At 41.1% G+C, this 25,818-nt stretch overlaps 1 protein-coding gene across 1 annotated transcript; it reads right to left on the bottom strand.

The window, feature by feature from the left end:
- Window positions 1–2: 2 nt before the first annotated feature.
- LOC115768498 (syntaxin-binding protein 5) lies at window positions 3–25,630 on the bottom strand (the record flags this gene model as incomplete). Its single annotated transcript, XM_030713084.1, has 19 exons — window positions 25,579–25,630; window positions 21,402–21,826; window positions 20,651–20,748; window positions 19,760–19,948; window positions 19,542–19,676; window positions 18,370–18,433; window positions 18,088–18,295; window positions 17,947–18,022; window positions 17,711–17,865; window positions 17,466–17,647; window positions 16,572–16,736; window positions 16,189–16,497; window positions 15,516–15,655; window positions 13,891–14,068; window positions 7,440–8,349; window positions 1,423–1,539; window positions 553–675; window positions 355–474; window positions 3–280 (listed from the first exon to the last, which is right to left on the bottom strand). Coding segments are annotated over exons 2-19 (3,570 nt in total), but the record flags the coding sequence as incomplete, so codon positions are not given.
- Between the last annotated feature and the right edge of the window lie 188 nt (window positions 25,631–25,818).

The raw sequence follows: 25,818 nt of genomic DNA, 5'->3' as shown, positions 1-25,818 counted from the left end.
CTGCCGCTGCCGACGCCGCCGCCAATGCCGCTGGGCGCAGCGCTGCCGCTGCCACCGGGCGCAATGCCAGGCGCACCGCCGCCAGATGGCGCTCCACCGCCAACAACAGCAGCAGCAGCGCTGCCAGCTGCAGCTGCGCCGCCGCCGCCGCTGCCGACGCTGCCGCCGCCCAAGCTGCCCGCAGCCGCTGCGCTGCCAGCAGCGGAAGCATTTGATATTGTATTGGCAGTTGTTGGCGTAAATGTGGGGCTGGTGCGGCTGCTGCTCTTAGTGGGCGTGCCTGCAAGAGAATATATATATGTATCAGATTGTTCCGATTTGACTGAAATTATGTATATATATATATATAGTTACGATCTTTCTTGTCCCTGTTCTCGTCGCGCCAAGGCTCAAATGTGTAGGGTATGATCGAGCCGTAGGAGTCTAAAAAAGACATGGAAGTAATGGAGCCTTTGAGTCGTACCACGGGTCCGCCTGCACCAAAATAATACATTTCACATATAGATAGATATATATATATATATGTATATACATATGTTCGTTAGAGTTTACCGTTTATTGTAACCAAAACTGGCTGAGATTTGCGCACATCGCGCTCCGGCATTGTGATAAACAATGTCAATATTGAACCGAAACTAGTTCCAATCCATAAAGTAGGAACAAGCGTCAAAATATCTGAAGAAATGCAAATATATACATATAAATTGTCATGTCTCTAGCTACATATATCGAGTAATATATATATCTATCGAAACGACTGCCTGGGTATATCGATAAATTTATCGATTACACCATCTGATATTGATTTTTGTTAGGGAAAAGAAAAGCTCCGCAATTTCATTACTGATCGATAATTATCGATAAATTGATTGCTTTCGATCGATAACTTTCTCAAATTGGCGTTTATTTTGATTGATTTTGGCTTGAGCACTATCATAACTGATCAATATTTATCGATAAATGGTTCGCTTTCGATCGATAACTTTGTCAAAATTGTTTTGTTCGTTAAATTTGATTGAAGGAAAAACTCTGCACTTTCATTATTAATCGATATACAACGATAAATGTATCGCTTTTAATCGATAACTCTCTTAAATTTGTTTTTGTTTCTTTAATTTGATTGACTTTTGCTAAGAAAGTTAAAGCAAAATTGAGCTCTACTGCAATTGATCGATACTTATCGATAAATTTATCGCATAATATCGATATCTTTCTGTCTATAGCATACTTTTCCGCTAGCCCAGTAGCACAATGTGCGGACATGTTGAAACTTTCATAAGCCCTAAAAAGTATGCTATGAAAATTTGATATATTTGTGGACGTCATACTATTACCCGGCTTTGCGCGGCCAATAGTTGTCCGTCTTGAATGAATCGAAAGTAAATGAGGAATTAGGGGGAATTCGAATGTCGGGCAACTTACCATTGCGTTTTGCATAGCTCTCGATAAAAGCCAAACATGTAACAGATTCAGAGGAAGACATATCAATGCTGGACATTGATGACGATCTGGATCTCGAGAAGGTTCCATCCAATTTATCTGTAAGTCAGTATTTTTTGTGTGTGTGTTTTTTTTTGAACGGGAAACAAGAAACGATTAATTCGATAAGAAACGTTCATAGGCAAAGGTAAATATCGATAAATAGATAAATATCGGTACAGCAAAGAGAGTGGCAAACGAGATTACACAATACAATTGATATACGGAATTTGGAAAGAGTGAGAGACATAGAGAGAGAGAGAGAGAGAGAGAGAGAGAGAGAGAGTGAGAGGAGTAGGAAAGAGAGACAGAGAGAGAGAGAGTAAAAGCGGCGGGCGGTAGTAGGCATAACTTTTGCTTAATAATTATTATTATTTTTTTGTCGATTTTTATTTTCATTTGTTTTTTTTTTTTTTGTTTTTGCTGCACTATTTTCGCTAGGCTGCTAAATTGTTGTTCTTGTTGTTGTTCTTGTTGTTGTTCTATGTAGGTGTATGTGTGTGTGTGTGTGTGTGTGTGTGTGTGTGTGTGTGTATGCGTGTGTGTGTGTGTGCGTGTGCGTGTGTGCGTGAGTGAGCCGCACACTCGTCTAGTTTTTGGGCCAATCACAGAAGGTCCTCAATGAAAATACAATTGTGTGTGTGTGTGTGTGTGCGTGTGTGTGTGCCAATACATTCGTTTATGCGTGTGCGTGTGCGTGTGTGTGTGTGTGTGAACTATGCAAAAATACTTTGCCAATGCAGAACTTGCTGAGCTTTTGTTGTTGCAGTTGGTTAGTTGTTGCTGTTGCAGTTGTTGCTGTTCTTATTAGTTGCTAATTGGAAGCGTGCACAAATACCGAGAGCGAGCGAGAGAGCGAGAGAGCGAGCGAGCGAGCGAGACAGAGTGAGTATGTGAACAAATACATAAACATATTAAGTGTAAGTCAGAGCGAGAGTAAAGAGAGTAAATGAGAGAGAGAGAGAGAGAGAGAGGAAGAGAGAGCGAAAGAGAGAGAGAGAGAAAGAGAGAGAGCGAGCGAGAGAGAGCGAGCGAGCGAACGAGCGAACGAGCGGTAGAGTGTGGAGCGAGCGAGCGAGCGAGTCAGACAAAGTCGTTGAAGTATATATTTTATTAAAATTGATTTTTTTTGTTTTTTTTTTTTTGATTTTTGTTGTTGTGAGCGAAAAAAGGTGACGAAATGTGGGCGACAAAACGCAACAATCCTACGCAACCTGCCCCCACCAGCCCCTCCTCAAAAATTAGACAAGAAAATAGAAGAAGAAGAAATCAAAATCAAAAACAAAAACCAAAAACGAACTTTCAAAATGGCCGCTGCGGCCGCTTGAGCGGAGTGTGTGTGACAGAGACAGAGAGAGAGAGACAGAGTGAGATACAGACACAGAGAGAGCGTGTGTGAGAGAGACAGAGAGAGAGTAGAGGCAAACCACAGGCAACGTGCTGCTGAGCGTGTTTAGGTGTATGTGTGCGTGTGTGTGTGTGTGTGCATGTGCGTGTGAAGTGAGTGTCATAATATGTGTTATACAACACTGTAGCACACACACAGAGAGAGAGAGAGAGAGACAGAGAGAGAGTGAGAGCAATGCTTGTTGTTGTGGTGCAAATTTTTTCATTTTGTTGCTGTTTGTTGTTTTTGCTGTTGTTGTTGTTGTAGTAGTTGTTGTTGTTGTTGTTGTTGTTGGTGCTCTGTTGTGCTCCCACCTTGTGATTTGGACTTTTTTAGGGACTCGTACGATGTCACCGACTGTTGTTGCTGTATAACAGATGTTTGATGCAGAAGCGGATGCGTATGCTGATATTGTTGTTGTTGTTGTTGTTGTTGTTGTTGTTGCTGTTGTTGTTGTTGCGCAGCTGCAACTGCCTCGCCAGTTTCGGCATCAAAGGAAGCCATCAATTGCTGCAGCTGATCAACGCCGCTGCCGCTGCCGACGCCACCGCCACCGCTGCCACTGCCGCCGCCGCCGCCGCTGCCGCTGCCCGCACCTGATAGGCCACCAATACTACCAATACCACCAACACCAACACCGCTACTAGCAACACCCGCACCTGCATCGTCCGCACCATAAACGCCGGACGCCGACGTCGACGTCGCTGCCGCTGCATTTGCTGACGACGACGTCAACGCGGACAGAGGATCGCCCATTGTCTGCTGCTGCTGTTGCTGTTGTTGTTGTAACTGCTGCTGTTGTTGTTGTTGTAACTGCTGCTGCTGCTGCTGCTGCTGTTGTTGTTGTTGTTGTTGTAGCTGCTGCTGCTGCTGTTGCTGCTGCTGTTGTAGCTGCTGCTGCTGCTGCTGCGCTGCATTTGCGCTCGCATTAGCATTCGCATTGGCGCCGCTGGCTCCGCCGTTGATCTGGTCAATTGTAAATAAACAATAATAAGGGAGACGAGAGAGAGAGAGATACACACAGAGAGAAGGAGAGAAAGAGAGAGATAAATGCACTAAATGATTGAATGGAGCAACAAATCAATTGTTGTTCTTCTTCTTGTTCTTGTTCTTGTGCGAGCACGTGTGCATGTTTGTGTGTGTCTGTGTGTGTCTGTGCATGTGTGTGTGTGTGTATGTGTATAGCATACTTTTTCGGTTAGTGATGGGAACGTGTGCGTGGAGTGAGGGAGGCGGGGTGGCCGTTGGCGCATGAAACAACGATAAAACTTAACGAATGCATAACATGAATATGTGCGTGTGCAAGCGTCAGCTTCGTTGGGTTTAGATGTGTGCGTGTGTGAGTGAGAGAGAGATAGACAGAGAGAGAGAGAGTAGTTAACAATTAACAGTAATGCCCGCTGCCCGGAGTTCGCATTGTGCCAGGCAAACAATAAACCGCGCGCATGTGTGTGTGTGTGTATGAAAAGCGTTTGCTGCAGTGAACAGTGTTGGTAAATGAGTGTGATATATAACGCAGTTCAGAGTGTTGGTTAATCTCTCGTGGGTGCAAATGAACAAAGATGAAACAACAAATCACAACACAGACGAGGGTGAGTGAGAGAGAGACAGAGAGAGAGAGAGAGAGAAAACACAGCAATGGCGACTGTCGAGGGACGGAACAAAATATATAAATCTATATATAAAGACATATATATATGAGACATAAAGCACGCGGAACGATCTGAACGATAACGAGTTAATTAAATAGTACAAATAGTTAAATACATAAACATATGTAGATATGTGGTTAAGTAAGCAATAGGAAAAATTTGAACAGCTTATATAGAGAAGCGTTAGAGTATGTGTATATGTGTGTGTGTGTGTGTGTGTGTTACGTTAAGACAAAGCAAAAATTATATCGATATTTATCGAACATGTATAATACATATATGTATGTGGGTGACGGTATTATAAGGCTTACGTATAGTTGTGTGTTTCATCATGTTGTTGTATTATTTTACAGTGTTGTGTAGGCAAAAGAAAAAAAGCAACGGTATTTATGCGTTGCAAGCGTTTTATCGATAACAAAATCATAAGCGTAAAAAGCCAAAACTGAAAACAAACGAACTGAAATAATTGTAAAGCTTGAACACAATGATAAGCGTCCGATAACAAGCTCGATAGTTATCGATAACAGCGCTGTGCTTTTGCTGTTACAACAAGTTGCTCCTCAGACAGACATGTGATATACATGGAGTGAACCCAAACAAACAAGACACATACATACACATACATATGTATATCTATCGATAAGTGATATCGTTATCGATACATAGTTATCGAAAGATGATTCAGTACACATTTGAATCATAATTGGCAGTTTGGTGTATCAGGCTGGCCGACGGAACGTTGAGTCCACGCGAAATGGGGCGTACTTAGTGTTAAAAGTTGGAATTCATATTCATGATATTGACGTGGATGAGTTTCGTTTCTTATGAGCTATGATGCAACATGGAGCTTACACAAACAAACGTGTTACGTACAACAGTCAAAAACAACCCATTTAGTATATAAATATATGTAATGTTTTCTTTTTTTTTTTTGGTATTTTTGGTATTTTTATATATATTTTGCACAGTGCATACACAGAGTACGATTGAGGGATTTCTTTTTGGGTGAATTAGTATATATTTAGGTGGTTTTGTGTGGTTTGGTATTTTTTGTGGTATTTTTTTTTTAAATTTTCTTTTTTGGTTACAACAGTTATGCGTACTATATTTATATTTATGGTAGTTATGTATATACACACATACATATACATATATGTATAGATATCAAGAGACAGATAGAGACAGACAGAGAGAGAGAGAGATAGAGAGAGAGAGAGTGAGAGAGAGAGAGACAGAGAGAGAGATAGTATTAGAGAAAAAGACTGTTTTTTTTTTTTATATAACATTTTCGTGTTTTTCTTTTTTTTTTTTTCTTGATTTTCATATTATTTTTTGCCGCCATTTTGTAAGACGTCGCATGGTCGGAGGTAGGGGGGTTGGGGGTGGGCCTTATGGTTACCGAGGGGCTTCACACTACTGAGCTAAGTATTGCATACATATACATATATATGTATATGCCTATATGTACACATACATAGATATATGCGTATGTATGTGTAGATATGTGAGCATGTATTGTGATTGTGCTAATTCTGCCTCTGCTTCACAAACATCTTCTCCTCTTCTTCTTGCTCTGCTGCTTACTAGTATTGTTTGTGTGCGTGAGTTGTGCATGTGTGTGTGAGTGTGTGTGCATGTGTGTGTGTGTGTGTGTGTGTGTGTGTGTGTTGTAGTTGTTGTTGTTGTTGTTAGAATGAATTACCAAAGAACTTCCATACAATCACATAAAGGCAGTTATATTGCAGCTCTTCTGCATCCGTTGCCTAGTTTCAGGAGAAAGAAGCATAGATAAGAATTTGATATGCATTGTTGTTGCTGTTGCTGTTATTGTTGCTGTTGTTGTTGTTGTTGTTGTTGATTGGTGCACAAACGATTTGTTGTTATTATATTACTATTAATATTCGTATTATTATCATTAAATATAACATTTGTTGTTGTTGTAGCTAGTGAAACCAAAAGAAACTCTACGAAAATTTTGTCACTATACAAAATGCAATTCGATAAATCAAAATAATTTTTGAAGCAGCCCCAACTTAACGAACCATTTTGTTCATTTACAGTTAATACACACGCTCTCTAAATTTTGTTTTCACAAGAGGTCGCTTGCCGGGGGAGGGGCGGGGCCGGGTTCGGTGGGGCGGGGGGGGCTCCACTTGCATAACTACAATAAAAATCTACAGCTTGCATACGAAACATACAAAAGCTTTTAGCAAAGAGAATGCGCGCCAGCCACAAAGAGAGCAGCAGCTAAAGAGCAACGTTGCAGAAGGGATTGCAAAGGGAGGGGGGGAGGGGGGGGGGTCGCTTGTGTGTTGCTTAACTGGGCACATCCTAATACGCACACACACACACACACACACATAAACAATGCACCGCAATGTTGGCAACATGGTAAATCAGCAGCAGCAGCGCTTGCCTGTGTATTTGTGTCTGTCTGTGTGTGTTTTTGATTTTCGGCTCTCTCACGATCGCTCTCACTAACTGCAACTGCTACAACTACAATTTGGAGTTTGCAGCAGCAGCGCAGCAGCAGCGCAGCAGCAGCGCTTGCCTGTGTATTTCTGTCTGTCTGACTGTGTGCGTGTGTGTGTGTGTGTGTCGATTTTCGGCTCTCTCGGGCTCGCTCTCACTAACTGCAACTGCTACAACTACAATTCGGAGCCTGTTTTTTTTTTGTTTTCGTTTTTGGTTGTTGTGTCTTTGTCTTTTTCGCTCACACGCTCACGCTCACGCTCTCTGTGCGGGTGGGAGTGAGATAAACATATTTGCACGCCTTTACGCTCTCGCTTGCTTAACGTACTGACTGCAGCAATGGCCAGGTTTGTGGGTTGGGGGGTTGGGGGCTTGCTGGGTTAGGTGGTTTTGGGTGGGTTTTTTTTTTTTTTTTTTTGCTTAAAATTCTTTGACACACGCATACTTACGTATCTTTTTGGTTAGACTGCCGCTCATGAGAGGCGACACATCGTTCTTATTGGCCCGCCCAACGCCAGCTGCAATGCCAATGGCGCCCGAGCGCTGCTCTCTCGGCTGATACTTAATATTCGGCACAGAGAGCAGCCGCTGATCGCGCGACTTCTCTTTGAACTTTTGACGCGTCGGCTTTAATGGCGGCTGTCCCTGTCCCAGTTGTCCCTGCTGTGTCTCGCTGAGCGGCAGATTGTTTGGCCGCTCGCCGCTCTCCGGCGGCTCTTCAAAATCGACGCGCTTCGGCGTCGCCGTCGTCATTGCAGTCGACGTCGCTGCCGTCGCTGGCGTCTCGACCGTATCACAATTGAGCATTGCTGTGGCCGTCGCAAGGCCGACATCCTCTTCGCGGCATTCGAGCGCCTCGGCGGCAATTTCCTCGGCCGTCGCTGCCTCCGGCGAGCTCTCCTTGGGCGTATAGAATATGGCCGAGCTGTTGCGGATCGCGTCCAGCTCGGTATTGACATTGAGGCTGCTGCCGATTTTCATATTGACTTTTGATAATTGACGCTTCAAATTGAACGTTTTCCATGACATGGACTTGCGGCGATCTTGCAGCTCTTTTGGCGCCGACGTCGCTGCCGCCTCGTCGCGCTGCGGGCTCTTGGCCGCTGCCAGCGCTGTTGCTGTCGCTGCGCTGGCGCTGCCCATCAGCGACTCTTTGGTGCTGTTAATAACATCGGCCACGCCCACTGGCGATGTGGGCCTTGATACGCCCTGCACAGCCTCAGCCGCTGACGGCGTCGCTGCCGCTGCCGCCGCCGTCGCCGCCGTAACATATGCCGACGTCGACGCCGTCAATGTCGCCTCATTCGCCTCCGGTATGAACTCAATCGACGGACTGTCCGGGCTGGTCGTATCGTTCAGCTATATATTGTATACATATATATATATATATATATATATATATATATATATGTAGGTAGATATGCGTCGAACGCGCGGGTTGCCACAGAGGGGGAAGGAAGGGAGAATAAGTTGTGGGCGTGTCGCCGCATATATTTTAATAAACACATTATTCCGAAATTAACAGTTAGGTTCGCTTTTCGACAGGGGCAGACGACATAACCGTAAAAAAGAATGAGGCGTGCGCCAAGCAAAAATCGTGAAGAGAGAGAGGGAGAGAGAGAGAGAGAGAGCGGGACAACAAGCGCAGCTGTGAACTGGGCAAAGAAGAAGAAGCAGCAGCAGCAGCAAAATGAGTGCAAAAATTATGTGAGAGAGAGAGAGAATTTAAATCTTCTTGAATCTTCCGGTTCCGGTTTATTTTCCATGAGAAACTCACTTGCGACTGAGTAAAACTTCGTAAATTTCTCATTTTCGCTTTTCTATACTCAAAAAACAGAAACAGAAACAGCATATGTTGAAAATATTTCAGAAACGCTTTGACATGAATTTTTAGTCCGAAATTTGGTAAGCTTTCAAATTCGGAGTATTTGGTATTTTGTGCAATTCTTGAAGATTTCTTCGCGTGAGAGTGCGAAAGCGTTAGAATCTAGCTTGGAAAGCGTGTTTCTTCGAATATCTGGGGAGGGGTGGGGTTACGGAAGCAGGTAGACAAATAGGTAATTATTCCCGACGAGAATCTAGATCCCAAGATTCGTGAGTCAAGCTCTGCCAATTGACAGGAGCTGGTATCCAAATAGGAAAACATTTCTAATCTACGAGATCCCACATCCAAAGTTTCGTAGAACTAATTCTTATAGTTGTCGGAAGGTATACAAATAGGAAAATATTTCTAATCTACGAGATCCCACATCCAAAGTTTCGTAGAACTACTTCTTATAGTTGTCGGAAGGTATACAAATAGGAAAACATTTCTAATCTACGAGATCCCACATCCAAAGTTTCGTAGAACTACTTCTTATAGTTGTCGGAAGGTATACAAATAGGAAAATATTTCTAATCTACGAGATCCCGCATCCAAAGTTTCGTAGAACAAGCTCTTGCAATTATCGGGAGCTGGTATCCTACATAGGAAAACATTCCTAAGCTGTGCTCTACGAGAACCTATACCCCAAGTTGGTTCTACGAAACTTCTACTCCAATAATCGGGACCTGGTATCTACAAATATAAGGATACATGCCAAAGCTATGTTGGTACTACGAGAAGCAATATCCCAAGTTTCGCAGAGCTAACTCTTATACTTGTCGCAAGGTATACAAATAGGGAAATATTCCTAAACTGTGTGTTTGCTCTACGAGCACCTATATCCGAAGTTTCGTAGGACTATCGAAAGCATCTATACATATGGGAAAACATTCCTCAACTACAGTCCAAGTTTTATGGAACTATCTCTTATGCTAGAGTAGGTAGTCGAATAGGGAAATATGCCTAATCTGTGTATGCTCTAAGCGAATCTATAGCCCAAGTTTCGTAGAACTAGCTCTTCCAATTGTCGGGAGCAGCTATACAAATAGGGCAAACATTCCTAAACTGTTAGCTCTACGAGAACTAGCTTCTATAAATATCAGGAACAGGCATTCATATAGGAAAACATTGCTAAGCTATACGAAAACCTACCTCCCAAATTTCATGAAAGAAGCTCTCATAGTTCTCGAGTTATGCTTAGGTAAGGCTTAACTTCTCTCCTCGTCCTCTCGATCAGGCATATATATATATATATACACACTCTAAGCACTCGCCGATCCTTCCTATTCCTAGGGCCAACTTGCAATCGAGTGTAAAATCGTTGAGAAAAGAATTGGACTTATTTCAAGTAAAACTCAATTGCATTTCTCAAAATTGTGCAAGCTGCTTCTCTCTTGTAAACTTCGTCTTCTTCTCCTTTTTCTCCTTTTCTTTTGCTGTTGTTGTTCTTTCATCACGATTTTTGCTTTGCTTTGTTTTACTTTTAAGGCGCAGATATTTTTTGTGTGTTTTTTTTTTGTATTTTATAAATATATATATATATATAATTTACTTTGTATTCAAATGGGGATATATACTAGACTTATATATATGCATGTTAAATGGTGGGGCAGGGCGTGGGGATGGGTTTGTTAAATGGAGTTTGAATAAACTGTACACATACGTAAAGGGGGATACGGAATGTTACGGCACGTCGGAGAAAGTGTGAGAATACGAACAAAAGATAATGTAGAGAATCTAGGGGTTATCCTTGGCTTCACTTATCCGAGTGATAATGAATACTTTTCAGCTGCGTTTGAACCAGCGACCTCTAGCTTGTTTGTCCTACGCTCAGACATCCCGCTCAGTTTGAACCAGCGACCTCTAGCTTGTTTGTCCTACGTTCAGACATCCCAATTAACATTTGCCACTTAGTTTGAACCAGCGACCTCTAGCTTGTTTGTCCTACTTTCAGACACCATACAGACATTTGCAGCTGAGTTGAAACCAGCGACTTCTCTTGTTTGACGTTCCGAACCCAAGTGAACATTTGCCGCTCAGTTTGAACCAGCGACTTCTAGCTTGTTTGTCCAAGGCCTGAACACCAAATTGACATTTGCCGCTCAGTTTGAACCAGCGACTTCTCGCTAGTGCGTCCGACGCTCAGAGACACACTGCTGGCCAATTGCCAGCATGTTAGAACCAGCGCTTTCTCATTTTCAAGTACCCACATTAGACTCGCTTTTACGGCTTGCCCTAAGCTTTTGCTGATCAATCAGTTCGTCAGTCTGAATAAGCTTTCTTATATATTAAGCTAAGCTTTTATTGTCAGATAATAAGACCTTAGATAAACACAGATAATTCTCAGAGCTATACATAGACTTTTTTTTAATATTCTCACGCTTTCCGCGACGTCATCTTCTGTCAAAGAAAATGCGGGATGTATATGAGGGCTACAATTAACTGATGTTTTAAGCTGTTATATAACCTATGCAGGGCGTATAACAGTTATAACAGTTATGTCACACACACTCACACACACACACACACACACACACACACACTCAGGCGGAAATTAAGGAAAATCCATCTGGTTAAACATAATTGTAGGAGATATTTTGCATACTTTAACATGAATCGATATATACATATATATTATAGATTTGGCATCAATCAATATCAATCAATGGGCAATTATACATAACATTTAACGAATAGTTGAATTGTTTCACTTGTTTTTTTGGTAGAGCTTATGTTTTAGTTAAGTTTTAGTTTAGTTTTGTTAGGGGTTTACGTTTTAGTTTAGTTTGATTTAAGTTAGTTTGATGGATAGGCAGAAATGTTACATCTTGGTGGATTTGGTAGAGGGTCGTACAGGTGGATAGCAGAAAAAATATTGTATGTGATAAACGCCGGGGTCTCACAATTAATGAAAAAAAAAAAAAAAACAACTAACACACACATACATGTAGATATACACTAAACACGCACATCAATCAATCAATCAATCAATCAATCAAAGAAACGTTTCTACTAAGTAGAGATTGGAGAAATAAATGCTAGTTGTTGTTGTTAATTTATATTGGTTGTACGTTAAGGCTTCTCGTAGAAAGAGAGCGAGAGAGCGACAGACAGAGAGAGAGAGAGAGAGAGACAGGTAGAGGCAGAAAGAGAGAGTGAGAGAGAGAGAGAGACACTCACAACATACAAACAATCAAAATCAATCAATCAACCAAATGGCATATCAATGATGTTTCGTGGCGAGATGCGAGCAGTGAGTTGTGACAGCGTGTGCAACAATCAAAAACCAATCATCAATCATCAATCATCAATCAATGCTAATCAATCAATCGATGCAACGTGCAAAGGAAAATTTATAATAAAAATACACAGACACGCTCACACACGTAGTTAGATTAAATGTACGTCAACTTGTTAGTTTTCTTTTGCTTGTTAAATGTTTTTTTTTGTTTTGTTAAATCAATCAATCAATCAATTATGATTTACCATGCTGACAATTTGTGTGTGTTCCGTTGAAATGTTTTGAGTTTTACGGCAAAATTAGTAAAGTTTTTAAATTCAAAAGAAAGAGAGACAGAGATATACATATATAGACGGAGAGAGAGAGAGAGATGGAGAGAAGGAGAGACAGAGAGAGAGAGAGAGAAAGAGCGCGCGCGCTTTTAAATATTTAAAAAACCGAAATGGTTGCGCAACTGAAACTAGACTGCACTATTAAGTACACAAAATACCAAAAAAATACTGATAATACTAAAAAATATACCCAAAAAATACTAAAGATATACTAAATTCGAAAAAAGTTGCTTGTTTTATGTATTAAAACTGTCTGTTAGCAAAATAAATTGAATAAGTCGAGTGACAAAAAGAACTCAAAGCGCTTGGAAGCACATTTAGACAGACAGAGAGAGTGAGAGAGAGAGAGAGAGATGTATATATATGTATATAGAGAAAGAGAGATAGAGAGAGAGACAGAGAGAGACGGATATATGTATATAGCTTTAGCTAGTTTTGGGCGCTGGCCAAGCGTCTAACGCAGTTTCAAAACGAACTAATCAAAAAAAATAACCAAAAAAAAAAAAAAAATACGCATTAAATTTAGAACTATATGAAAAAATACTAAAAATACTACTAAAATTAGGTTTTCTCTGTTAACTAGCAAATTGTTTAACTATATATATATATATTAATATATTTATATACTGTTTTATATGCATAAATTACGTAGATGTTTAGCTAAATGTTGTTGTTTTTGTTTTTGGGAGGGGCTTTACAATTTTGTATGTCGCTTGCTTGCATGTGTGTGTGTGTCTCAGTGTGTGTGTGTGTGTGTTTGTACTAAAAATGAGGGGAGCAAACTCAAAGGAAGTGTGTGTTCGAGTTTGTGTGTGAGTAAATTTGCATCAATCAAAATGCCAGACAAATGCAAATGGGTTAGGGTTTTTTTTTTTTTTTTTTTGTTAGTTTCTTTTAGGTTTTTGTTTTAGGCTTATGAATAATAATAATAATAGCTTAATTAACTAAAGAATAAACAAAGAAATGCGTTTGCTACAATAAATTAGCTCGTTTCAATCTTAATCAATCAATGCAGATATATATATATATATGTATAGATATATAAATTAAATGAGTTTAGGTTTCAAAAATATAGTTGTATTTTTGTTTTTTTTTATATAATTTTTCATCAATCAATTTGGTATTTGTCTAACACTTGATGCGTGTGTGTCTGTCTGTCTGTGTGTGTGTGTGTGTCTCTGTGTGTGTGTGCGTGTGTGTGTGTGTGTGTACGTGTGCGTGTGTGTGTGTGTGTGTGTGTTAGTGTGCGTGTCACTGATTGAAGGCGGCAACAGCATTATCATTATTAACATCATCAATCATGATCAATCAACATCATCATCATCATCATCATTACATCAATCATGATCAATCAATGATAATCAATAATCATTTATGAGCGTTGAGCATTTAAGTGCCAACATCATCATCAATCGTTATCAATCTTGGTTCTTGTATCATAATCATGATCAATCAGCACTTACCTGATCTGAACTGGGCGAACGGCTTTGCTCCTCTTTGCTCTCAATGCGTTTTGGACTTTTTGGTGTTCGCGAATAAGGATCGTGTGCGCCATACAGATCGGGACATGCAACACTCAATAGGCAAATTTTTTGGATTATATCAATTATGACAAGTCCATATTCGGTACCATAAGCCATTCTAAAAACAGAAAAAGAAAAGAACACGCCATCATGTCAACAACAAAACAGCGGCATACAACAAAACCAAACCAAATAAATAAATACAACGCAAAACTAACGAGTAAACAGATAACTAAAACTTGATAATCAAAATAAAATCATTATATATATATTTATATTTATTTCGCACACACACGCGCAGGCACTAAAGTCCGTTTGTCATTCAGTCTAAAGCTTGACTAAAACTAACTCTAACGAGTGGCGAGTGGCGAGTAACGAGTCGTGAGCAGCGAGTAACTGTTTGTACTCGTTTTAGCTATAATTGCAAAACGCAAAAGCAAAGGAAAAACGCACTCTCACAAGAGTGACAAGTAACGAGTAGCGAGCAACGAGTGGCGAGTAACAAGTAACGAGTAGCTGCTTGTACTCGTTCTAGCTGGCAATTGTTGTTACCACTCACGCTTAAAGGGCTCTACATCAAATTCAAAACGTACTCTAACGAGCAGCGAGTAACGAGCAGCTGTTTGTACTCGTTCAAGCTGGCGGCATTTGCAATTACTCTTGAGTAGCTAGCATCGAGTAACGAGTAGCTGCTTGTAGTCGTTCTAGCTACAATTGCAGAGCGCAAAAACAAAGGAAAACAGACTTTAACTAGTAGCGAGTAGCGAGTAGCTGCTTGTACTCGTTCTAGCCGAAAACTGCGGCAGCCAAAAAAAAAAAACGTACACTAACTAGTGGCGAGTAACAAGTAGCTGCTTGTACTCGTTGTAACTGGCAACTTTAACAACTATCCGCGAGTAATTAGCAGTAAGTAACGAGTAGCTCTTGTGACTACTGTGTGTACTTCAGCGAGTAGCGAGTAGCTTCTACTTAGTCCACCTGGCAGCTTTAAACTAGTTGCTAAATGCAAAAACAAATCAAATGAATAGCTTACTCTAACGAGTGACGATTAGCGAGTAACGAGTAACGAGCATCGCACATCGAGCATTTGCTTGCACTCGCTGCAGCTGCCACTACTTGAAAATGCACGCAAAATAAAACAAAAAGAACTTACGCTAACAAGTGGCGAGTAGCGAGTAGCAGCCTGCACTCGCTCTAGCTGACAAGTGTTGCAACTACACAACAAGGCAAAAAAACAAATGAACACAGTTAAGCGGGTGCGCGGGGCTCGCGTTGCGTCCGTGTTATTGAAGGAGGGGGTTCAAGGGTAGCTTTTGCTCTAGGCTCTAAGTACTTTGTAGTCAGGCGCTTTCAGAGAACGTCATGCACAATATACGAATACAAACTACGAATACTCCACTAAATATTATGTTCTTTTCTTTTTTTTTTTGTCCGCGTGTCTCTGTGTGTGTGCGTGTGTGTGTGTGTGTGTGGGGTGTGTGTGTGGGGTGTGTTTATGGGGTGAATGGGGTGTGTGTGTGTGTGTTTATGGGCATGGCTTGGGGCTTGGAGCTAATGCTACTTACAGGCCATAGCTAGAGTTGATGCACAACGAGGTAACCTGTACGGTGCGACGATTCGGCCCCGTTGTGAGGCAAACCAATTGGGATTGAAAGCCCGGCGGCTTGCGCTGAGCACCAAAACGCACTTTAAGCGTGCACTCCGTCTAGGGAATAAAACAGATTTCATTGGTTAACTATGTTATAAACACAATTCTATGCGTTAAATATAAATATTATTAAATATACAAATTAAATAAAGAAAAAATCCATATTTGGTTGCCTTACAGGCTAAAACATACAGTTAATTAAATCGTTTGGCTGTTTTTTTCTGTGCCTTTCTATGCAATTCTCAACAAGTTCAAGCTTCGAAAGGTGTTACTAGTATATGAATAATGTATATCTTGAGTCGCAACTACAAAAGCTAAAGACTTGCAAGTCTGAAATATAATATTCTTTCAATATATTCTGTTAAGCAAAGCTCGAAGATTGAAAGCTTGGAATGACACCGGACACCTCTTGAAGACCTCAATACCTTTAAATTCTTCAAACATAAAGGTATTCTATAAGAATCGGACGCACATAGAGAACTGTTAGGCAAAGTAAAAGCAAAGTCTAGTATGTCTAGGCTTCGTCTAGCTGTAACTGTAGCATATATATATCGAGTTATATGAACTGGGAAATCGTAGTTGATACGCACCTTATCCGAATCGCTGGATTCGGTCTTTTGCACCTGATGTCCGGTGAGGAAATCGCATTCGGGACTGGTGCCATAGATGTCATCAAAGTTCTCATAGAGTATTGGTATCTCCAGCACCAGCACCTCCGATGTGGACTCGACCTTGCGAAATTTGAACAACATTACCTGACCCATGGCGCCGGCAACGCATAAGCGTCGCGACTCCGAGCATAGAAATATCAAATGCACCGCCAGCGGATTGTCGCTGTCCGCGTGGCTCACATGACGCGGCTTCTCAAACATTTTCGCCGTCTTCAGTTTGTACAAAATCTGCCAAAGAACAGTTCATATACCGATTAAATATGATCGAGTTAGTTATGGGCGTATCCCTAATAGAGGCAGACCTGCAGTGTGCCAGCGCCCGAGTCCCAGAACTTGAGGCTGCCATCCTGATGGCCAGTGATGACAATTTCCGAGTAACTGCACGAGGCTGGTGACCATTCGCCGCCCGAAATGGGCCATTCCCGTTCCGAGAAGCCCGTCTTTTTACTTGTCGTTGTGCGACCAACCTGCAGAGAGAGAAAGAGAGAGAGAGAGGGGCAAAAATATTGTTGAATAGTTGTTGAGGTTATGGAGTAATGCTTATTAAAAAAGAAGAATCAGCAATTTGTTAACCTCATGCCAAACCTCATGTCAAACTTCATCTTAGCTAACCAGCTGTTAAATTGTGGGTTTGGTGAAAAACAAACCTTCTTAAATCTAAACAAACTTCTTATCCTCATGTCAAACTTCATGTTAGCTAACAGCTGATTTGAGTGTAAGTTTTTACAAGTTTAACTTCATGTTAGCTAACCAGCAGTTAAATTGTGGCTTAAGTCTAAAACGATCGTACTGAAATCTCATATACGAACCCATATCTCATCCTCATGTCAAGCTTCATGTTAGGTAACTAGCAGTTAAATTGTCCAAAACGAGCCCAATAAAATCTTAAATTTCTTCTCATGTCAAACTTTATGTCAGGTTACATGCAGTAAAAAACTATCCTACTGAAATCTAACCCAATTTTTATTCTCATGTCAAACTTCATGTTAGCTAGCCAGCAGTTAATTTGAGTGTTAAGTTAAAAGCTTTCCTACTGAACCTTTAAGCTAATGCCAATTTGTATATCCTCATGTCAAACTTCATGTTTGATCGCACTAAAATATAAAAAAAAAAAAAAACAAAAAGCACAGTTTTTATCCTCATGTTAGCAAAGCTAGCAGCTAGCTTTGATATTTTTTACCTGCTCGAATACTTACAGAATAGAAAGCAGGAACCAAATCCGATGGGCAATCGGTTAAATATGTGCAACATGTAACAGGTGATTCGTGTAAGTCCATTGGATAAGGCGATTCAAAACATGGAAAACCGGGCGTTAATAAGTCTATTAATACTAAGTCATATTGAAGCAGCACAGCTATCGCATACGGTTCCTGGGTTTCTGCAGAGAGAAGAAGCGAGCGATAAGTTTGACAAGTTTTTTTTTGGATATGCTTTGACTAACCGCAAGGCCAGGGATTCTCGCAGAGTGTAATGAAATCGCAAACGGCATGCTCCATCTCCAAAACGGTTGTGGTCTTGCCCACCATGACTGTGATGCAGTTTGACTTTGAGCCCTTCTCCGATGGCATGCCACCGGAAAAAATTGTAAAGGTTTCGCTACAAATACAACAGAAGCAAAGACGAGGTAGAGAGAGAGAGGGGGAGAGAGGGAGGGAGAGAGCGGGGATTGCGACTTACCCAGTTGCGCTTGACTTCAAGTCAACTTTATAAATCGGTTTACATTTTTCGGCGTTGCCCTCCTTGTTGATTTTCGCTGTGTCATCAAAAAGAGAGCTCATCAATAATCGGGCCAAAAGTGAATAATTGCCAGCTACTTACCGTGCGGACAAACTTGAGACTGGGGCTTCGGCTGCGGCTTGGTCGGCCAGGAGCATATCGAGCCATCCGTGTGCGAGGATACAAAATATTTGCCCTCGTAATGCCAGGCCAAGGATTTAACCGCCTCGGCTGCCTGCCATCGTATCTCCGCGCCCTTCAACTTCAGATCCCACAGCACAAGCAGCCCGCACTCAAATGCAATAAGCAACTGTTTGGCCATTCGGGATTGAAGTTTCATTAATAAATCATGTTTATCTAGAAATTTTATCGCTAGCACTTTACCTTGTTTGCATCCAATGGATTATCACATAACGCAATCACAGCACCTGGATGACTAGTTCTAACCCTGAAAGCAATCAGAAATGTCATTCAAATATATCTGTAAACACTTTTCTAGCTAAATGTTTGCCGTATATTGAAAAAAAATATATATTTACAGAGCCTTAACAGTGCGCTGTTGGCGAAAAAGATGTTACGTCAGTTTGTGTAACTGTTATGTTAGATTGTTGCATTAACAGTGTGTCGTTAACTGTTAAATATAGGTGGATGTTATGTTAGCTTAGAGCTTTAACAGTATGCTGTTAGCAAAAGGTCGTTTACTGTTAGCTGTAAGGTACTGTTATGTTAAATTTTAGCTTTAACAGTGTGCTGTTATCAGGGGTTATTCATGTTCATGTAAGATATTGTGTTAAGCTGAACTTAACAGCTGGAAAACAAGCATATTAACAGAGCCTTAACAGTGCGCTGTTAACAAATAGACGTTCAGTGTTAAGTTTAGATTGTTAGTATGTTAAATTTGAGCTTTAACAGTGCGCTGTAGGCAAAAAGTCTGTTAACACTTAACTTTATCTAGGTTTTAATTTTAAGTGGGCGGTTAGCAAAAAGTACTTAAAGGTTAAGCAGCTGTTATGTTAATTTAGAGGTTAACATGGTGCTGTAGGCAACAGCCATTTTTATGTTAACGTCATATTTTAACTATGCTAAGCTGAGCCACAACAGTGTGATGCTAAACAACAGCTGTTAACTTTATGTGAAATTAGAGTTTTAACTTTGTGCTGTGAGCAACAGTCATTCGCTGTTAATGTTTACATTATGTTACAAACAAGATAACATTTCGCTCTGTAAAGCTATGTTAACTTATGCACGAGCTAATATGTTAACTGTACAATTAATAGAGCTCTAGCAATGCGTTTTAATGTCAACTTTAGATGTTCTGTTAATATGCGAGAGTCCTATGTTAAAAGCCTATTGTAATATGTACAATGCTGTACAAAATGTTAATAGAAGGAAATTGCTTTCTAATAAATAGTTCACAAATTTCTGTTAATATGGCTTTAACAGCGTGTTCAACACTCACTGTTAATATTGCTGTTAAATTTGCTTTAACAGCGTCTTCAACACTCAATGTTAATATTGCTTTAACAGCATGTTGGACTTGTACTGTTAATACTCACACTTCAATTGCTTTATTCCAGTTAATAATATATCCGCTAAGTGCAAATGTATCTATGTGAACGACGTGTATGTTACCCTTCTCGGTGCCCACGTACAGCCATTTGCTGCCGACGGGCAAATGTATGCAAGTGACGCTACAAATCAAAGAAGAAGAACGAGAAGAACAAGAAATAGTTAGTGCTATGTGAGTTGATTGATTGATTTGGGATTTAATTACCGCTCGCGCTGAAATTTGAGGCTCTGCACAATGAGCGGCGTCTTTTGGCGTATGCTCCACAAGTGTATGGTATCGTCGGCGGTCACGGTGACCAGGGCACCCTCATTGACCAGAAATTGGGCAAAGAGCACAGCGCACTCGGATTCGCCCTCGTGTTTGGCATGCGCATCGACGCCAGGTCGGCCCAAGCTAGAGAAGGGCAACAACAGCAATTACAAACGATTATCAAAAAAGCAATATATAAATTAATATTCGAAATATGCTAAAATAGCTTTAAATGCTGTTAAAATTAATTTCAGGCGCAGCCAACTTAACAAGCGTTTGATACGCTGCAGCGTTGCCAGATCGCTTAAGTAATGTATAAGCATAAAGAGTTTATGTGCTGCTTAAGTGACGAATTGAATGCTTTGGAGAGCGCAGCCAACTTTATGGGCATATAAAATGTCTTGGTGCTGCCAGATCGCTCAAAAGATGCTTCAGAGCTGCCAGTTGAATTTCCTAGCAGCAGTCAATCCAATGCTGCTAGATTGTTTTGGTTATCAGTCAAATGCTTGCCAGATCGCTTTAATAATTCATCAATGACATTTAAGAGAGTTAAAGCTAGGAAAATCATCAAGCGCAGCCAACTTAATGAGCACATAAACTGTCTTGATGCTGCCAGATCGCTCAAAAGATGCTTCAGAGCTGCCAGACTGCTTGCACAGTTGAATATTTTAGCTAGCCAATTGACTTGGTAACAAGTCAAATGCTTGCCAAATCGCTTTAATAATATATCAATGCCATTTAATAGAGTTAAGGCTAGCGCAGCCAACTTAATGAGCACATAAAGTTTTCATGTTGCCAGATCTCTTAAATAACTATTAAACTGCTTGAAAGTATGCAATAACTTACATGCGTATATAGCCAGATTTATCACCAATCGCTAATAGTTTTTGTACTGGATCGAAGGCAAAGGATGTGGGTGAGTATGGAAAGCCATGGCGAAAGGTCTGTAAAGAACATATATGAGAACAAATATATATATATATATATAGAGAGAGAGAGAAATAAATGAAGGGGAGTTGGTTAAATTTGGCATTTGCTGAGGACGTTGCTTGTTGAACGGCACTGTTATAGCCGCGTGTGTCTTATGATAGATTTAATAAAGCGCAACTACCAAATAAAACATCCGCTGGCTACAACAGACGTCAGTTGTTCTATATAGTATTCACAGTAAATCAATGTATTTGGCCTTACCCTTGCAGAAGCCTAGCATTATCTGAACATTATCAAGCTCCCCCAACCCAACTAAGCCAAAGTGAGAGTTTGCCTACTTTGCAGATATTCCCAAAATAAAATACGATATGCTTTAACAATATATCAATATCATATATCTAAACAGCAAATATATCACAAAGCTTCCCTAATGATCAAAAATTGTCTTGGGTAACGCATTCAAAGTCTCTCAGCTATGAAACGTTCTAGCGCAGCCAACTTAATGTGCCTACATAGTGTGCCAGTGCTGCCAGATCGCACAAGCATGAATTTACAATCAAGTGTTGCCAATTTAATGAGTTTTATAGATGTCTGCAAGGGTTTCACGGGTTTTCGGGTAACGGATCGCTTAGTCTTCAATTTAAATTGAATTCAATTTGTCGCTTACTTTTTTTAGTGTAAAATGATCGGCCTTCAATTGCTCGAGTATCTCCTGCTCCTGTCGTATGGCTTGCGGCTGTACGCTTTGTCGAAATCCATCCAGAACTCCTTTAAATGTGAACTTTTTCATTTTTCTAACATGAGTCTCTCTCCGCTAATGCCGCCGTCGCCGCCGCCGCTGCTGCCGCTGCTGCTCGTATTTTATTGGATGCTTTAAATGGATTTTATGGAGCAGCGTTTTTTTTCTGCTGCTTCTTCTTCTTCTTGTTGCGAGTATATGTTGTTTTTGGGAGTTTCGGGACTTGGGAACGTCTTTGAAATCTTGCTGCAAATTTGTTTCGCTTCAGCCTCGTTTGATTTATTTAGTTGTTGGGCTTTGTTTTTGTTGTTTTTGGGGAAGTGAAACTAGGTTAGCAATAGTCGAATTAAGAGCTGTAATCAAAGCGAGAGCGGGTCAAAATATGTGAAATGCATTAGTTGAAAAACTTTTGTTGCATGTTTCTCTCTAATGGTTGCACACACAACCACACACACACACACACACACACATGGACACACGTGTGACTACAAATGGTGTCTAACAATCTGATGATGCAATAGCAAAACCCACGCACACACAAACACACACACACAGGAATACTGGCAAAAACAATTGAACGCTCACAAAAAGCAAGCCACAAAAATTCACAAAATCGTTAGCATAGTTTTTAGGGCGCATTAAGGTAGCGCACACAATGTATAGCCCACTTTTCGGGGCGGCCCATTAAAATTCACTTTCCCAATTTGTCCGCAGCGTAAGTAACTATTCCAAATAGTTACAGAACTTTCGAATAGCTCAGCCCAAACTGTTTGCACGCTTTCAGATTTATGGCTCAAATGTAAATTGATGTCATTTGAGTGAGATTGACGGATTGACTGATTGATGAACTGATTGACTGATTGACTGACGACTGACTGACTGACGACTGACTGACTGTTGGAAGCTGCATTTTCTTAGACAGTTGTCAGTTTTTATGGCTTGATTTTGAAAGGCTGAGAAATAGTATGCTGTTTGTGAATTCGGATTGAGTTGAGCTATTTCACGCGTTTCGAGAGATTCACTTGTCAAAGTGGAATATCGTGTTATAAGCTACAAACTTATTTTAAAGCGTTGAGTTGAGGTATTTCACACGTTTCGAGAGATTCACTTGTCTAAGTGGAATATCGTTTTATTAGCTACAAACTTATTTTAAGGCGCTAAGTTGAGCTATTTCGCACGTTTCGAGAGATTCACTTGTCTAAGTGGAATATCATGTTCTTTAGCTACAAGCTCATTGTCAGGCATTGAAAATTGTATCAACTCTCAAAGAGGCAACCACAGAAAACGGCAGAAAACTGTATTGATTTGTGAAGTAAACTGAAATTTCACTTGACCCGAAAAGGTATTACCGCCACATAATATATAACAGTTATTTAAAGTTATGTACTCTTCGCATTGCGCTTTCAGATTTTGTCTTAAAATCCTATATCTGAAAGTTCTTCAGTTTTCTGCGTCACCCTAACTAGCTAACAAACAAGATGCATTAGTTTAGTTTTTATCGCGGCAATGAACAGAAAAGTGTTTCATTAAAATGCAAATAGGCAATTAATTAAATCGTCTAACAAACTGATAAGGACAATAACGTTAACGACGGCTTTGTCGCCTGGCACAAGCCGCGCTCAAGTGTCATCTTCATGTTCAAATGCAATGGCCGTTAAAAAGGTGCTCGCTATAAAACGAGCAGCGCTGCCTGAGTGTGAAGCGAGTGCGAGCGAGATGGCAATAAAGAAATGCCAATGAGGGATGGTAATGAGGTTACTGAGTGTATGTGTGTGTGTGCGTGTGTGTGTAAATGCGATAAATACGGCTGTGGGCAGTGTCAAGAGTCAAATGTTAAATGGATGGATAATTGAAAAACGCTGTTGCCCCATTATGTTGCACAACACACACACACACACACACACACATGGGAGACCTATGGCAACATATAAGCTCGGTATATGGGTTATGTTTCTATATATATATATGTGTGTGTGTGTGTGTGTATTTGCACTTATTTTTGGGATGGCACACAAATCGATTTTTCGCACACTCATCGCACGTCAACGCTGACGTCGACGTCGACGTCGCCGTCGCTGCCTTTTCTTATTTGCAATTGTTTACGCTTTGTCAAACAAACGAATAATCGCACACACACACACACATGCACACACACATCGCCAGGACACACGAGCGCGCAACAGTGAAAGGAACAAATCGCGCTGGCATACTTTAAATTTAATTTGCGCAAACAAAAGAGCACAAGCACACACACGCACGCACACAAAGAAGCTGGACACAAGCAAGAAGAAGAATAACAACAACAACAACACACGGCGCCTGACCGACGACAACGAGCCGCTGGTCTCCGTGTATGCGTGTGTGTGTGTGTGTGTGTGTGTGTGTGTGTAAGCTGCCTAATGATGATTAAAATGCCATCGCTTGTTGTTGGTTGTGCAAACAGCGCTTGACGCTGGGAGGCTGAGCACACACGCGCTCCCACACTCTCCGCCACTCTCTCTCTCTCTCTCTCACTCACGCTCTCTCGTGTGTGTGTGTGTGTATGTAGATGTGTGCTGCACGTATAGATAACCTCGATTTACAGATTTTTCGCACACATGCACACAAATAGCTGTACGTTTCATTGTTTTTTTTTCTTGTTCTTGTTCTTTTGTTGGTGTCTTTCTGTGCTGCTTGCTTGTTGCTACTCACTTGGATTTACTCTACATTTCTTCTTCTTCTTTTTCTCTCTCTCTTTTTTTTTTATTTATATAGGCTTTGGCTTTGGCGCCTGATGCCTGCACACATCCAACTTGCCCGCGCCCTTGTCGCGCGTTTTTATTATTTTTTTTACTTTTTTTTTTTTACTTTTTTTTCTAACAATAAAAAACAATTGCAAAAAAAACTTTAACAAGTTAATTTTCGTTTTCAGCCAAGATGAAATGTTTTTAGTATTGAGCGCAGTATTTTAGTGCTTTTTGCCATTTGGTATATCTTTGGCATATATTTGTAAGTATTTTTTTGTTTTTTTTTTGTTCGCACTAATAACAAAAAAAATATGTGTATCAATTGATTTTTCAATCGAAAAAGCCACACTCACACACACACACGCGCGCGCACGCACACACATGCACGCATAGACGAGACAACGACAGACACACACACACACAAACACACGCGAACAAAAAAAATATATTTTAAGTAGAAAGAACGTAGACGGAGTCAAAGTCGAATTCGAAGTCGGATACACGGGGGATATGTAAGACGAGACAAAATGCTGCTGGTTAGCTGGTTAGTTGACTACTGGAGCTGCTGCTGCTGCTGCTGCCGCTGCTGAAGCTGAGCTTTGTGGCGTCGCTTGTAAAGGCATTTTTTTTGCACCTTGCTTGGCGCACGCGAGGACAACGTGAGAGCGCACGAGCGCTGACAACCCTGATGAAGCACGTTCGCTCTTTAACTTACGCTCTCTCCCAGTCTGTCACCCACACTCTTGCTCTCTCACCATCACTCTCGCTCTCTCTCTCTCTCTTTCGTTGACAATTGCGCGCTATTTGCTTGCCGTTAAGACATAACAGAACATTTACTGTTGCATAGCGCGCGGCGCGCAGCGCTTTTTACAGTTGTGTTGCTGTTGTTGCAATTTTTGGGCACAATATGCAAACGTTTTGCCACAGTTTTCGTCATTTATGTGCCATGTGTATGCGTGTGTGTGTGTGTGTGTGTGTGTGCGCGCACGTGTGTGCGAGCGTGTGAGTGCTCGTAGTAGCTGCGCATTGCGCATGCTTACGCTAAGAGGCGCCCCGTCGTGTCCTGCCAGGACGTTGGCTCGCACACAATGCGAATCGTGGTGAAACCGTTTTTTGCGCGCGCGGTCACATGACACGAATCCCATGCACACACACACACACACACACGCTCGCACACAGGGACACACAAATCTGTTGAGGTAGCAAGCAAAAAGCAAACAAGCCCCTCCCCCTCCCCCACGGCCCAGCTACTGGCAATAGACTTTGATTTTGTTTAAATTATATATGAGCGTGTGTTGCTTTAGTTCACATATTTATTGCACGCACACACGCACACAGAGACAGACACAAGCACATGCAGAACAGTTATAAGCATTTACGTTAGCGAAACATTTGTGTAGAAGGAAACGTTGCACGCTATTTGGCCAAAAGGAAAGTCTAAACTGAACATCCGCGTTGCGCTCAACACTTTTGCTGCTGCTGCTGCTACTGCTGCTGCTGCTGCTGCTGTGTGTATGTGTATGTGTGTGTATATGTGCGCGCAGTTTGAACGTATATGTACATGTCCAACTAGAGAGGAGCGCATGTCGCAAACGTTTGCAAACGTGACGAGTCACGAG

Source organism: Drosophila novamexicana, unplaced genomic scaffold, assembly GCF_003285875.2.
Source record: "Drosophila novamexicana strain 15010-1031.04,08,12 unplaced genomic scaffold, DnovRS2.1 tig00001813-arrow-arrow-pilon, whole genome shotgun sequence".
Lineage (NCBI taxonomy): Eukaryota > Metazoa > Arthropoda > Insecta > Diptera > Drosophilidae > Drosophila > Drosophila novamexicana.
Note: the sequence above shows the minus strand (reverse complement) of the source record. Positions and strands in the feature narration are given on the sequence as shown.